Raw genomic sequence first — 16295 nt, forward strand, 5'->3', positions numbered from 1 at the left:
CATACCTGTCACCCAGCGCCTAAATACTAGGCCTCAAATTTATATCCCGCTAAATCTCTCGTTACCGCTGTCCTGTTGTGGCTGGGAAAGTTATTTAGTGTCCGTCAAAGCACATTTTTTGTTCTGGGTTGAAATACAATTCCCAATTTAGCAATTTCATAATTTAGTCGTTTCTGCTATATCAGAGCTATTTGAAATCTATCCCTAAAAGGGTAGATCATATTGAAGGTGCACATAGGGTCATTCAGAATAACTTCACACACACGCTTCTGTGCATTTCCAAGTCTAATTCTGTCACTAAATCCATACCGGTCACCCAGCGCCTAAATACTAGGCCTCAAATTTATATCCCGCTGAATTTGAATACAATACATTGGGCCAAATAATATATTTGTTGTTGTGGTGAACCATAACAATGAGAAAAACATCTAGTAAGGGACGCGGACGTGGACATGGTCGTGGTGGTGTTAGTGGACCCTCTGGTGCTGGGAGAGGACGTGGCCGTTCTGCCACATCCACACGTCCTAGTGTACCAACTACCTCAGGTCCCAGTAGCCGCCAGAATTTACAGCGATATATGGTGGGGCCCAATGCCGTTCTAAGGATGGTAAGGCCTGAGCAGGTACAGGCATTAGTCAATTGGGTGGCCGACAGTGGATCCAGCACGTTCACATTATCTCCCACCCAGTCTTCTGCAGAAAGCGCACAGATGGCGCCTGAAAACCAACCCCATCAGTCTGTCACATCACCCCCATGCATACCAGGGAAACTGTCTCAGCCTCAAGTTATGCAGCAGTCTCTTATGCTGTTTGAAGACTCCGCTGGCAGGGTTTCCCAAGGGCATCCACCTAGCCCTTCCCCAGCGGTGAAAGACATAGAATGCACTGACGCACAACCACTTATGTTTCCTGATGATGAGGACATGGGAATACCACCTCAGCATGTCTCTGATGATGACGAAACACAGGTGCCAACTGCTGCGTCTTTCTGCAGTGTGCAGACTGAACAGGAGGTCAGGGATCAAGACTGGGTGGAAGACGATGCAGGGGACGATGAGGTCCTAGACCCCACATGGAATGAAGGTCGTGCCACTGACTTTCACAGTTCGGAGGAAGAGGCAGTGGTGAGACCGAGCCAACAGCGTAGCAAAAGAGGGAGCAGTGGGCAAAAGCAGAACACCCGCCGCCAAGAGACTCCGCCTGCTACTGACCGCCGCCATCTGGGACCGAGCACCCCAAAGGCAGCTTCAAGGAGTTCCCTGGCATGGCACTTCTTCAAACAATGTGCTGACGACAAGACCCGAGTGGTTTGCACGCTGTGCCATCAGAGCCTGAAGCGAGGCATTAACGTTCTGAACCTGAGCACAACCTGCATGACCAGGCACCTGCATGCAAAGCATGAACTGCAGTGGAGTAAACACCTTAAAACCAAGGAAGTCACTCAGGCTCCCCCTGCTACCTCTTCTGCTGCTGCCGCCTCGGCCTATTCTGCTGCTGCCGCCTCGGCCTCTTCCTCCGCCTCTGGAGGAACGTTGGCACCTGCCGCCCAGCAAACAGGGGATGTACCACCAACACCACCACCACCACCTCCGTCACCAAGCGTCTCAACCATGTCACACGCCAGCGTTCAGCTCTCCATCTCACAAACATTTGATAGAAAGCGTAAATTCCCACCTAGCCACCCTCGATCCCTGGCCCTGAATGCCAGCATTTCTAAACTACTGGCCTATGAAATGCTGTCATTTAGGCTGGTGGACACAGACAGCTTCAAACAGCTCATGTCGCTTGCTGTCCCACAGTATGTTGTTCCCAGCCGGCACTACTTCTCCAAGAGAGCCGTGCCTTCCCTGCACAACCAAGTATCCGATAAAATCAAGTGTGCACTGCGCAACGCCATCTGTGGCAAGGTCCACCTAACCACAGATACGTGGACCAGTAAGCACGGCCAGGGACGCTATATCTCCCTAACTGCACACTGGGTAAATGTAGTGGCAGCTGGGCCCCAGGCGGAGAGCTGTTTGGCGCACGTCCTTCCGCCGCCAAGGATCGCAGGGCAACATTCTTTGCCTCCTGTTGCCACCTCCTCCTTCTCGGCTTCCTCCTCCTCTTCTTCCACCTGCTCATCCAGTCAGCCACACACCTTCACCACCAACTTCAGCACAGCCCGGGGTAAACGTCAGCAGGCCATTCTGAAACTCATATGTTTGGGGGACAGGCCCCACACCGCACAGGAGTTGTGGCGGGGTATAGAACAACAGACCGACGAGTGGTTGCTGCCGGTGAGCCTCAAGCCCGGCCTGGTGGTGTGTGATAATGGGCGAAATCTCGTTGCAGCTCTGGGACTAGCCAATTTGACGCACATCCCTTGCTTGGCGCATGTGCTGAATTTGGTGGTGCAGAAGTTCATTCACAACTACCCCGACATGTCAGAGCTGCTGCATAAAGTGCGGGCCGTCTGTTCGCGCTTCCGGCGTTCACATCCTGCTGCTGCTCGCCTGTCTGCGCTACAGCGTAACTTCGGCCTTCCCGCTCACCGCCTCATATGCGACGTGCCCACCAGGTGGAACTCCACCTTGCACATGCTGGACAGACTGTGCGAGCAGCAGCAGGCCATAGTGGAGTTTCAGCTGCAGCACGCACGGGTCAGTCGCACTACAGAACAGCACCACTTCACCACCAATGACTGGGCCTCCATGCGAGACCTGTGTGCCCTGTTGCGCTGTTTCGAGTACTCCACCAACATGGCCAGTGGCGATGACACCGTTATCAGCGTTACAATACCACTTCTATGTCTCCTTGAGAAAACACTTAGGGCGATGATGGAAGAGGAGGTGGCCCAGGAGGAGGAGGAGGAGGAGGAGGAAGAGGGGTCATTTTTAGCACTTTCAGGCCAGTCTCTTCGAAGTGACTCAGAGGGAGGTTTTTGGCAATAGCAGAGGCCAGGTACAAATGTGGCCAGCCAGGGCCCACTACTGGAGGACGAGGAGGACGAGGATGAGGAGGAGGTGGAGGAGGATGAGGATGAAGCATGGTCACAGCGGGGTGGCACCCAACGCAGCTCGGGTCCATCACTGGTGCGTGGCTGGGGGGAAAGGCAGGACGATGACGATACGCCTCCCACAGAGGACAGCTTGTCCTTACCCCTGGGCAGCCTGGCACACATGAGCGACTACATGCTGCAGTGCCTGCGCAACGACAGCAGAGTTGCCCACATTTTAACCTGTGCGGACTACTGGGTTGCCACCCTGCTGGATCCACGCTACAAAGACAATGTGCCCACCTTACTTCCTGCACTGGAGCGTGATAGGAAGATGCGCGAGTACAAGCGCACGTTGGTAGACGCGCTACTGAGAGCATTCCCAAATGTCACAGGGGAACAAGTGGAAGCCCAAGGCCAAGGCAGAGGAGGAGCAAGAGGTCGCCAAGGCAGCTGTGTCACGGCCAGCTCCTCTGAGGGCAGGGTTAGCATGGCAGAGATGTGGAAAACTTTTGTCAACACGCCACAGCTAACTGCACCACCACCTGATACGCAACGTGTTAGCAGGAGGCAACATTTCACTAACATGGTGGAACAGTACGTGTGCACACCCCTCCACGTACTGACTGATGGTTCGGCCCCATTCAACTTCTGGGTCTCTAAATTGTCCACGTGGCCAGAGCTAGCCTTTTATGCCTTGGAGGTGCTGGCCTGCCCGGCAGCCAGCGTTTTGTCTGAACGTGTATTCAGCACGGCAGGGGGCGTCATTACAGACAAACGCAGCCGCCTGTCTACAGCCAATGTGGACAAGCTGACGTTCATAAAAATGAACCAGGCATGGATCCCACAGGACCTGTCCGTCCCTTGTCCAGATTAGACATTAACTACCTCCCCATAACCATATATTATTGGACTCCAGGGCACTTCCTCATTCAATCCTATTTTTATTTTCATTTTACCATTATATTGCGAGGCTACCCAAAGTTGAATGAACCTCTCCTCTGCCTGTGTGCTAGGCCTAAATATATGCCAATGGACTGTTGCAGTGGTGGGTGACGTGAAGCCTCATTCTCTGCTATGACATGCAGACTAATTCTCTGCTGACATGAAGACAGATTCTCTGTTACGGGACCTCCCTCCTCTGCCTGGGTGCTGGGCCTAAATATATGCCAATGGACTGTTGCAGTGGTGGGTGACGTGAAGCCTGATTCTCTGCTATGACATGCAGACTAATTCTCTGCTGACATGAAGACAGATTCTCTGTTACGGGACCTCTCTCCTCTGCCTGTGTGTGTGCTGGGCCTAAATATATGCCAATGGACTGTTGCAGTGGTGGCTGACGTGAAGCCTCATTCTCTGCTATGACATGCAGACTAATTCTCTGCTGACATGAAGCCAGATTGTCTGTTACGGGACCTCTCTCCTCTGCCTGTGTGTGTGCTGGGCCTAAATATATGCCAATGGACTGTTGCAGTGGTGGCTGACGTGAAGCCTCATTCTCTGCTATGACATGCAGACTAATTCTCTGCTGACATGAAGACAGATTCTCTGTTACGGGACCTCTCTCCTCTGCCTGTGTGTGTGCTGGGCCTAAATATATGCCAATGGACTGTTGCAGTGGTGGCTGACGTGAAGCCTCATTCTCTGCTATGACATGCAGACTAATTCTCTGCTGACATGAAGCCAGATTGTCTGTTACGGGACCTCTCTCCTCTGCCTGTGTGTGTGCTGGGCCTAAATATATGCCAATGGACTGTTGCAGTGGTGGCTGACGTGAAGCCTCATTCTCTGCTATGACATGCAGACTAATTCTCTGCTGACATGAAGACAGATTCTCTGTTACGGGACCTCCCTCCTCTGCCTGGGTGCTGGGCCTAAATATATGCCAATGGACTGTTGCAGTGGTGGCTGACGTGAAGCCTCATTCTCTGCTATGACATGCAGACTAATTCTCTGCTGACATGAAGACAGATTCTCTGTTACGGGACCTCCCTCCTCTGCCTGGGTGCTGGGCCTAAATATATGCCAATGGACTGTTGCAGTGGTGGGTGACGTGAAGCCTCATTCTCTGCTATGACATGCAGACTGATTCTCTGCTGACATGAAGCCAGATTGTCTGTTACGGGACCTCCCTCCTCTGCCTGGGTGCTGGGCCTAAATATATGCCAATGGACTGTTGCAGTGGTGGCTGACGTGAAGCCTCATTCTCTGCTATGACATGCAGACTGATTCTCTGCTGACATGAAGCCAGATTGTCTGTTACGGGACCTCTCTCCTCTGCCTGTGTGCTAGGCCTAAATATATGCCAATGGACTGTTGCAGTGGTGGCTGACGTGAAGCCTCATTCTCTGCTATGACATGCAGACTGATTCTCTGCTGACATGAAGCCAGATCGTCTGTTACGGGACCTCTCTGCTCTGCCTGTGTGCTAGGCCTAAATATATGCCAATGGACTGTTGCAGTGGTGGCTGACGTGAAGCCTCATTCTCTGCTATGACATGAAGACTGATTCTCTGCTGACATGAAGCCAGATTGTCTGTTACGGGACCTCTCTGCTCTGCCTGTGTGCTAGGCCTAAATATATGCCAATGGACTGTTGCAGTGGTGGGTGACGTGAAGCCTCATTCTCTGCTATGACATGCAGACTGATTCTCTGCTGACATGAAGCCAGATTGTCTGTTACGGGACCTCTCTCCTCTGCCTGTGTGCTAGGCCTAAATATATGCCAATGGACTGTTGCAGTGGTGGCTGACGTGAAGCCTCATTCTCTGCTATGACATGCAGACTAATTCTCTGCTGACATGAAGCCAGATTGTCTGTTACGGGACCTCTCTCCTCTGCCTGGGTGCTGGGCCTAAATTTATGACAATGGACTGTTGCAGTGGTGGCTGACGTGAAGCCTGATTCTCTGCTATGACATGCAGACTGATTCTCTGCTGACATGAAGCCAGATCCTCTGTTACGGGACCTCTCTCCTCTGCCTGTGTGTGTGCTGGGCCTAAATATATGCCAATGGACTGTTGCAGTGGTGGCTGACGTGAAGCCTCATTCTCTGCTATGACATGCAGACTGATTCTCTGCTGACATGAAGCCAGATTCTCTGTTACGGGACCTCTCTCCTCTGCCTGTGTGTGTGCTGGGCCTAAATATATGCCAATGGACTGTTGCAGTGGTGGCTGACGTGAAGCCTCATTCTCTGCTATGACATGCAGACTAATTCTCTGCTGACATGAAGACAGATTCTCTGTTACGGGACCTCCCTCCTCTGCCTGGGTGCTGGGCCTAAATATATGCCAATGGACTGTTGCAGTGGTGGCTGACGTGAAGCCTCATTCTCTGCTATGACATGCAGACTAATTCTCTGCTGACATGAAGACAGATTCTCTGTTACGGGACCTCTCTCCTCTGCCTGGGTGCCGGGGCCTAAATATCTGAGAATGGACTGTTCCAGTGGTGGGTGACGGGAAGCCAGATTCTCTGCTATGGAACCTCTCTCCAATTGATTTTGGTTAATTTTTATTTATTTAATTTTTATTTTAATTCATTTCCCTATCCACATTTGTTTGCAGGGGATTTACCTACATGTTGCTGCCTTTTGCAGCCCTCTAGCTCTTTCCTGGGCTGTTTTACAGCCTTTTTAGTGCCGAAAAGTTCGGGTCCCCATTGACTTCAATGGGGTTCGGGTTCGGGACGAAGTTCGGATCGGGTTCGGATCCCGAACCCGAACATTTCCGGGATGTTCGGCCGAACTTCTCGAACCCGAACATCCAGGTGTTCGCTCAACTCTAGTCACATTTTGTACTTCATGGTAGTGGGAAAATTGAGTCAAAATATTTAATTTTCATTTATAAAAAAAATACCAAATGTTCCCAAAATTTTGATAAATTAGAAAATTTCCAAATTTTTATTTCTCTACTTTTATACTAAAATAGTTATTACTTTACATTCCCCATATGTCTACTTCATATTTGGATCATTTTGTGAATGCCATTTTATTTTTGAGGGACGTTAGAAGGTTTAGAAGTTTAGAAGCAAATCTTGAAATTTTTCAAAAAATAAAGTCCTCTTTGAGGACCAGTTCAGGTCTGAAGTCACTTTCTGAGGCTTACATAATAGAAACCACCCAAAAATTAACCCATTTTAGAAACTACACCCCTCAAGGTATTCAAAACAGATTTTACAAACCTTGTTAACCCTTTAGATGTTCCGCAAGAATTAATGGAAAATAGAGATGAAATTTCAGAATTTCACTTTTTGGCGGATTTTCCATTTTAATCAATTTTTGTCCACTAACAAAGCAAGGGTTAACAGCCAAACAAAACTCAATATTAATTGCCCTGATTCTTTAGTTTACAGAAACACCCCATTTGTGGTTGTAAACTGCTGTATGGGCACACAGCATTGCGCAGAAGGAAAGGAACGCTATATAGTTTTTGGAAAGCAGATTTCACTGGGATAATTTTAAGCTGCCATGTCACATTTAAGGACCCCCTGATGCACCCTTAGAGTAGAAACTCCTCAAAAATGACCCCATTTTGGAAACTATGGTATAAGGTGGCAGTTCTGTTGGTACTATTTTAGGGTACATATGATTTTTGGTTTCTCTATATTAATCTTTTTGTGAGGCAAGGTAACAAAAAATAGCTGTTTTGGCACAGTTTTTATTGTTTGTTATTTACAATGTTTATCTGACAGGTTAAATCATGTGGTATTTTTATAGAGCAGGTTGACTGCTTTTTTTGGTTGTTTGTTTCAGTTTTACATAATAAAGCATTTTTGAAAAAAAATATTTTTTTGTGTCTCCATATTTTGAAAGCCATAGTTTAAAAAAAAAATTGGGGCGACTGTCTTATGTAGGCTCAAATTTTTTGGGGTATGAGATGACGGTTTGATTAGTACTATTAGGACTTTTTGATTGCTTGGTATTACACTTTTTGTGATGTAAGGTGACAAAAAATGGCTTTCATAAAACCGTTTTTTTTTGTTTTTCTTTACGGTGTTCACCTGAGTGGTTAGTTCATGTGATATTTTTATAGATCAGGTAGTTACGGACATGGCGATACCTAATATGTCTACTTTTTTTTAATTTATGTAATTTTTAGGCTATTATCTTAGGTAGGAGATACTTTTTGTGGGATGAAATGACGGCTTGATTGGCACTATTTTGGGATGCATATGACTTTTTGATCGCTTGCTATTACACAATTTTTGTGATGTATGGTTACAAAAAATGGCTTTTTTTATACAGTTTTTATTTTATATTTTTTACGGTGTTTACCTGAGGGGTTAGGTCATGTGGTATTTTTATAGAGCAGGTTGTTACGAATGCGGCAATATCTAATATGTCTACTTTTTTATTTATTTTTTACATTAAACACAATAAAAGAATTTTTGTAACAAAAAAAACATATTTTAGTGTCTCCATAGTCTGAGAGGCATATTTTTTATTTATTTTTTTGGGCGATTGTCTTAGGTAGGGGCTCGTTTTTTGCGGGATTAGGTGACGGTTAGATTGGTACTATTTTGGGGGGCATATGCCTTTTTGATCGCTTGGTGCTGCACTTTTAGTGATGCACAGTTTTTATTTTATTCAGGTCACTTGAGGGGTTAGGTAATGTGATAGTTTTATAGAGCCGGTTGATATGGACGTGGCGATACCTAATATGTCTACTGTTCTTGTTTTCCCTATTTTCTTGAAAAAAAAAATACTTTATTTTGTGAAAAGGATACTTTATTTTTACTTGAAACTTTAATTTTATTTGTAAAACTTTATTTTTTTTTTACTTTTTCTTTCACTTTATTTTTTTGTCCCACTCTGGGACTTCAAATTTTGGGGGTCTGATCCCCATTACAATGCATCACAAAACTTCTGTATTGTAATGCATTGGATGTAAGTGTATTACCAGTGTAGTACACTTACAGCCTGCTTCCTGTGAGATCCAGGGGGCTGGATCTCACAGGCTAAGGCATCTTGCACACAAAAGTTTTTTTTTCCGCTTACGTTCCTTTTTTTCCGTTCCGCATATGGATCGTTTATGGAACCATTCATTTCAATGGATCCGGAAAAAAAACGGAAGGTAGTCCGTATGCAATCCATTTCCGTATTTCCATTCAGTTCAAAGATAGAACATGTCCCATTATTGTCCGCACAATGGACAAGGATAGTACTGTTATATTAGGGGCCAGATGTTCCGTTCTGCAAAAAATGGAATGCACACGGATGTCATCCGTATTTTTCATGGATTCGTTTTTTGCGGACCGCAAAATACAGCAAATTACATAAGGTCGTGTTCAAGAGGCTTAAGAAGGAAGGCAGCCACGATGTCTAAGTAAGGCTTTTGGTTGCCTTCCCTGCCATCGGGTCCCCCATCACAGCAGTGTGGGGACCCGATGGCTGCTCCTCTCCCCCCCCCCATAATCACACGTGCCGCGGTCAGCGCGGACCGCTGCACATGAAAGGTTAATGTGCCGACATCTGTGTTTTCACCGATGCGGGCGCATACAGCCGGGGTCTGGCTATCAGTCACTGCCGGACCCCTGCCGCTATTCAGGCGGGTGCAGCTCCTGCACCCGACCGATCAGCCCGCCGTAATAGTACGGCAATGGGCGGCAAGTCACGTCCCGCTGCGCCATACTATTACGCCGCTGGTCAGAAAGGTGTTAAAAAGGAAAGTGCAGCATTATATAGAAGACTTAAAGCAAGGGGATATAGTGAGAACTTGAGGTATGGAACATCATCACTAGGTATTTACTGATTCTAAATCAGGATGACAATTTACGACAGATATTGGAATCAGGAATTCAAGTTGTGAGCAAAAGACCTCAAACTATATCGACAGTACTGTCTCCGAGTTTATTTTTGGAGAGATCAGGGTTTACAAATACCTGGTTGAACGTTACTGGCTGCTACAGATGCAGATATAATGTATGTAAAATCTGTCAATTTATTAAAATAAGCAAAAGTTTTAAATCTAGTGCTACAGGAGAAGAATTTAAAATTAACTCATATATAAACTGTAACACAAGCAATGTGATTTATTCAGCCACCGGCAGCACCTGTAACGTTCAATATGTGGGTTGCACTTCAAACAGTTTGAAAACCAGACTAAGGAAACGTCTTTCAGACATCTCAAACTTGAGGGTAGTGAACATTTCCATGTTGTCTCGACATTTTAGAGACGTACTTGGAGGTAATACAGCAGATCTTGAAGTCCTTGGTATTGAAATGGTTAAAAAAAAAACACTGCGAAGAGGATATCTAAACAGACTGCTTTATAATAGGGAGTCTTTTTGGATCTCCTTATTGCATACCAGGACTCCAAAGGGCATGAATAGACATGATCTCATCTTTGAATATTGATTTACATTCTGTATGACTGTTTGTGATTGTTGATTAATTTTTCCTTTTGTAAAAGCTTGTTTTTGCAAGTAGTTTTGTATTTTATGATGTCACCAGACCCCCCCCCCCCCTTCCTGATTCCAATTTGGTGATTACTCACATATGGTAACGGAGGAGTGTCTGAGGTGGGTGAAGGGTTTTTTAAACCAGAAAATTTGGCTACACAGTATGGTCATGAATAAGACAGATTGTCGAAACGCGTAGACCGTAAAGCTTTCTGATCAGCTCATGGAATTTTAAAGGATCATAATAAAGAGATTGGATTTTAACTGTAGTGCATGTGATGGATTTTTCCGTTTTTTCAAGAAAGTGTTTCCCTAATCCCAGGTTCCTTGCATGCCTATGGAGTGGAGCAGGTGAGCTGGAAATATTTTACCCCACAGCATGATCACAGGGTGCCAATGAGCTGGAATGGCAGCTTGGAGCCAAATGAAGGTCCTCAGATTTGCTATATGTATATACCTATTAGACTTTACGTTATGCTGACAGGCATACTATATTGCAATACGCAAGTATTATAGTATAAGAGCAATAAAGTATCTGTATTGTCAAGATTCAAGACCCTTAGTGGGACTAAAATAATATTTAAAAAATGTACCTTTTAAAACATAGTAAAAAATATACAAAAAATCTACTATTTTCTCATTAAAATGCATTATAAAAAAATCTAAATCAATAAAAAAAGTACATATTATTGGTATTACTGCAACCCTAACAATCAGTACTTTAAAAAAATAATAAAAATGCCAGAAATGGCATTTTCTGGTTATGCCATCTCTTCAAAGTGACACAAAAACAGCTATTTCAAGGTAAAAGAAAAATGTTATGTGTCTTGAAATGAGGCAACACGAAAAATCACCATGGGCCGCATGAGATTTCGCGCTAGATCTTCAATCAAGATGGCGGCCGGCTGTTCGCGATCAAATGCATGAGGTAAGTATGTTTCTTTTCCCCACTGTAATACTAATGTCAGATGTCACAATCAGCTATGAACGTGGTACCTGAGAGGAACAATGCACCCACTACTTACAAATAAATGCACTTCATGATGAAGTAATTTATTGCAAAGTGAATTTTTTTGTAAAATTAAGCGAAGCAGCCAAATCTAATTTTCCGATACTTAGCTCATCTCTAGAAGTTATGAAAAATGAGATTCGGCTGCTTGCCGATTTACACAAATAAATTTGAGTGGTAAGGAGTTAGTTGGTCACAAAGCGCATACCTTTGTATGTAGTGGGCGCAATGACAGGGAACGCCGATCGGCACGCCCCACGTCATTGAACCCCTCAGATCCTCAGATACAACGTTCATCGCTGATCGCGGGATCTGATGCTTCAATTGCGGGCTTAATCCGGTAAAAAAATAATAATAAATATCATGCATCAAGATGGCCGCGACAGCCTCTCTGCAAGCAAATGGATGAGGTGAGTATGTTTTGTTTTTTTTGTGCTGTCATTTTAGGAAAAAATAGATTTGTTACCTAATCTAATCTAATTTTTCCTGAAATTTGGATCGAAGTTAATTCATTTGGCTTTGATTCTCTCAACCCTAATGTAGACAAAGTAAATACAATACACTTATTAATGTATTGTGATTGTCCATATTGCCTCCTTTGCTGGCTTCATTCATTTTCCATCACATTATAGACTATTTGTTTACAGGGGTTATAGTCACCTCTGAACCGCAGATTCCAGTTGGCCGGGATGGAAACTGATGCGCATGCATGCCTGTATAATGTGATAGAAAAATGAATCAAGCCAGCAGAGGCAATATAGACAATCAGAATACATTATATTTACTTTGTCTACATGATAAATGTAATTTGCTGAAGTGAGACAACCCCTTTAATTTTCAAATGGGCTGCCTCCTTAAAGGGGTTCTCTGGGAATGATTGAAAATGGCCCCAGCAACCCTTCTGGGAATTTGACTAGGATGAGTTGTCCTCACATGCAGAGCTGCTTCGTGGGGTAAGCGGTGGCAGGACTCACTACACACTGCACTCTGAGGCTAGAGCCTACCTTCACTTTACATTGCTGAGCTTTGCTGTCAGGCTACTCAGCCTGATGGGATATCTCATATATGATTGCTCTATTATTATCTGCTGTACATCAGGAACTTTGCTCACAATATATAGTATTGATGCAATTCTGTGTGCAATATGCCATCATGGCTGAGCATCCTAAAAGTAACAAGGAGGAGAGATGTATTTCTGCTCCATGCTTCTGTCAGGTTGCACAGCCATGACAGCATGTCGTATGCAGGATGGCACCATTACAATCTATTGTAGAGCAGAGATCCCGCTGTATAACACATAATAATGGAACAAGGGGAGAGCAAATTGCTCCAAATTCAATTTGTTCCCCAACTTCATTTTAATGCACAGAGACCTGTCTCCGAACACCATTAAAATGTATGGGCTTCATGGAGGCAAACTTCATTAAGTACGAAGTTACGTGAGACTTTGGTAAAGAACTTCAGCCTTCGATTCTACAACTGTAAAAACATTTTAAAACTGCAATCCTAAGTCGGCTTCGGTACCAACTAGTACCAACTTCGGATTGCTGTTTTAAAATGTTTTTAAAGTTGTAGAATTGAAGGCCAAAGTTCTTTGGACTTCAAGGGCCCGAGCCCAAGCACACCTCTCTCTCTGCTCATACACTACTCCCCTAGCAGCGACGTTGTCGCCCACCCCCGCCCGCCTTTTACCAGTGCTAAACACTGCCTGCGCTCTTCCATTTCTGAGGGCATCAGCTTCAACTGTCATACTGGCCACGTTTCGAGCCCATTAACATTTTCAGCGCATGTTCATATCCTAAAGCAATGAAGCCCTCCCTCACCCCCATCTAGCAGCTCTGCAAGTGGAAACAACCTGACCTAGTCACATTCAATTACAAAGCCTATTTCATATAGCCTATTAGAGAATTCAGAGTTAAAGGGGTTGGCCACTTTCTGGCTACTATTGACAAATGTGTAAGTAAGATAATAAGATGACATTTACTAATATAGCCTTTATTAAAATTATGTATTTTTGTATATTTCATAAGGTATGCACCATTGTTTGTCAAGTTTTTTTGTGCTGTCCTCAGGGAGGTTCTGTCCATAAGAGGGCCACTGATGGAGGGTCATGTGACCAGACACATCACTCACCCTCCTCCATTCAAACACACTTTCCCTGCACTAAACTCTCAGCAGTGCACATTCAAATGGCAGGTGCAGTGTATTTGAATGCAGGAGACATCACAAGGAGGTGGTTTGCTTGGTCACATGACCCTCCATTAGCAGCCATTTAATGGACAGGACCTCCCTGTGGACAGCACACAAGCCTTGGCAAACAAAAAGACATGGCGAAAAGCAACTGAAAAAAGGAGACTTTTAAAAATACCTTTATTATTCTATCAAAGAGGGGTATTGGTATATATATACCACTATAGTGCAAAGAGACATGTGAGTACTTGAATTTCCTATGGGGGAGTGTTTCCCCCCACAAGAAATCTACAGTAACAGGATAGCAAGAAAAAGGAAAAACGGGGGAGGGAGGAGCAGAGTCTTATGGACCGGGCAAGGGCAGAATTATCTCACCCTAATTTGCCCCCTAGCCTGCTCAGCCCAGGGCGACCCCCCTGATGGTGGAGGTTCCCTGTCCCCAAACCTATTACTATTCAGTCCCTGTTAATCCCTAATCAAAGGAAAACCCTAGAAAGGGGGAGATATCTAAGTCGAGGGTATCAGCGGTTATCCCAGAAGAGGTGGGTACCGCTGAGGCCCTTCCGATCGACAAAAAGGAGTGTCAGTGGCTATTCCAAGGATTGGGTGCCACTAAGACTCTCCCAATATAGAGCAAACGAGACCCCAACACATTTCGCCTAGAACACACTAAGCTGATCAGGGGGTTATCTTAATAAAGTCAAATGAAGACAAAGCTGAAAAAAAAACACATAGCTTGGGCTATTAGCCCAAGCTATGTGGTTTTTTGCTAGGACTTTATCTCCTCTCCTCATGCACCTACAATAGGACAGCACTATTCTGGGTAATCAGCAAAACCACGTGTATCTGGCTTAGGAGCTAAGTATCATACATATATATATATTTTTAAATATCAGCTTTGTCTATCTTTGACTTTATTGAGATCACCCCCTGATAAGCCTAGGGTGTTCTAGGCGAAACGCATTGGGGGTCTTGTTTGCTCTATATTGGGAGAGTCTCAGTGGCACCCAATCCTTGGAATAGCCACTGACACTCCTTTCTGTCGATCGGAAGGGCCTCAGCGGTACCCACCTCTTCTGGGATAATCGCTGATACCCTAAACTTAGATATCTCCCCCTTTCTAGGGTTCCCTTGATTAGGGATTAACAGGGACTGGATAGTAATAGGTTCGGGGACAGGGAACCTCCACCATCAGGGGGTCGCCCTGGGCTGAGCAGGCTAGGGGGCAAATTAGGGTGAGATAATTCTGCCCTTGCCCGGTCCATAAGACTCTGCTCCTCCCTCCCCCGTTTTTCCTTTTTCTTGCTATCCTATCCTGATACTGTGGATTCGTGGAAACACTCCCCCATAGGAAATTCAAGTATTCACATGTCTCTTTGCACTATAGTGGTATATATATACCAATACCCCTCTTTGATAGAATAATAAAGGTATTTTTAAAAGTCACCTTTTTTTCAGTTGCTTTTCTCTTTTGATACTCTGGTGACAAGGAGACCATGCTTATGAAATATAGAAAATGGTGCAGAATTCAACTAAGGCTAGATTAATAAGTGTCACATGGTAATCTTACAAATACATTGGTCAACAAAAAAACAGAAAGTAGCCAACCCTTTCAATAGAGCAGGGTTTTGTGTTCAAGATCCCCATCTCTTGGTCAAAGTGTAGAAGAGTTACAAAGAGTTTTTCTCGTTCTTTAGGACTTGTCCTGCATTCCACAAACATTCCGCTGATATGAATGGAGACTGTGTAAGGCTTCATTTCCCCTGTCATGGTGCTGCAGAGACCTGACTTATTGATCCCTAGATTACAGCTTAATGCTGGGAATCCCACCATGGGGACGCTATGTAATCAGGCTTTAGGCAAGGAACCCTTCTAACAAGTAATAATTATCTAAAAAGGATCACCTCTTTATATACATATCAAAGGCATAAGGATCATGGTATAACTGTACAAATTATTGTCATAATTGTATGATGACTGTTGCAGACAAGTAGAAAACAGCATTTGGATGACAAGCTCTGCAATAGTAGTGCCAGTTATAGAATGACAGAATTGAAATAAAATTAAACTTAAAGTAAACATAGTAAGTGTTCGAAAGACTGAAAAATGGCATAAGTTCATCTAGGTCAGCCTAATATCCTGTAATGAGTTGACATACCCCATCCTAATTCAGCACATGGGGCACAGATCTTGTACTCTGGGGTTGTAGAAACCTATCTCATATACTTTTATGAATAGTAGCAGTTGAAAAATATGACTTTCCATATGTATTCTTACCTTCTACTTTCACATTAAAGGTGCAGTTTTCACGGTTGTCGGAGGAGCTTACTTCACATCTGTAAGAGCCATTATCAGCCTTGGTTGCTTTGAAAACCTTCAGCCCAAAGTAGTAAAGCTGGAGAAACATAGTGTATAATATTGACATCTCAACAGCCTCATATCTGGGTAATTCCTTAGCACTCTCTATATACAGTAGGGTCTTGACTTGAATAATTAGTTATAATTGTCCTTCATGCTTTCTGTGGTATTTCAAGAAAAAAACCTACAGCAAAGTTTGAAGACAATTATAACTCACAACCTCACAGCCCTATAAATACGGTGGCCATCTTAGAGTCAGACATTTTAAAGCATTCTGAGTGCAGGGACAGACGTGAGAAGGCGCTAGGGACAGAAATTGGAAAAAACCTGATTGTGAAAAAAAAACTGGAAAAACGAT

At 44.6% G+C, this 16295-nt stretch overlaps 1 protein-coding gene across 3 annotated transcripts in view; it reads right to left on the minus strand.

The window, feature by feature from the left end:
* The window catches only part of LOC122928627 (myosin-binding protein C, fast-type-like), a 262327-nt gene that overhangs the window by 152510 nt on the left and 93522 nt on the right, over window positions 1-16295 (minus strand). For all 3 annotated transcript variants that reach the window (XM_044281649.1, XM_044281647.1, XM_044281648.1), the window contains one exon: window positions 15857-15974. In XM_044281649.1, the coding sequence (XP_044137584.1) occupies window positions 15857-15974 (118 nt within the window). The remainder of the gene's footprint in view (window positions 1-15856; window positions 15975-16295) is intronic.

The sequence above is a fragment of the Bufo gargarizans genome, chromosome 2 (genome assembly GCF_014858855.1).
Source record: "Bufo gargarizans isolate SCDJY-AF-19 chromosome 2, ASM1485885v1, whole genome shotgun sequence".
NCBI lineage: Eukaryota > Metazoa > Chordata > Amphibia > Anura > Bufonidae > Bufo > Bufo gargarizans.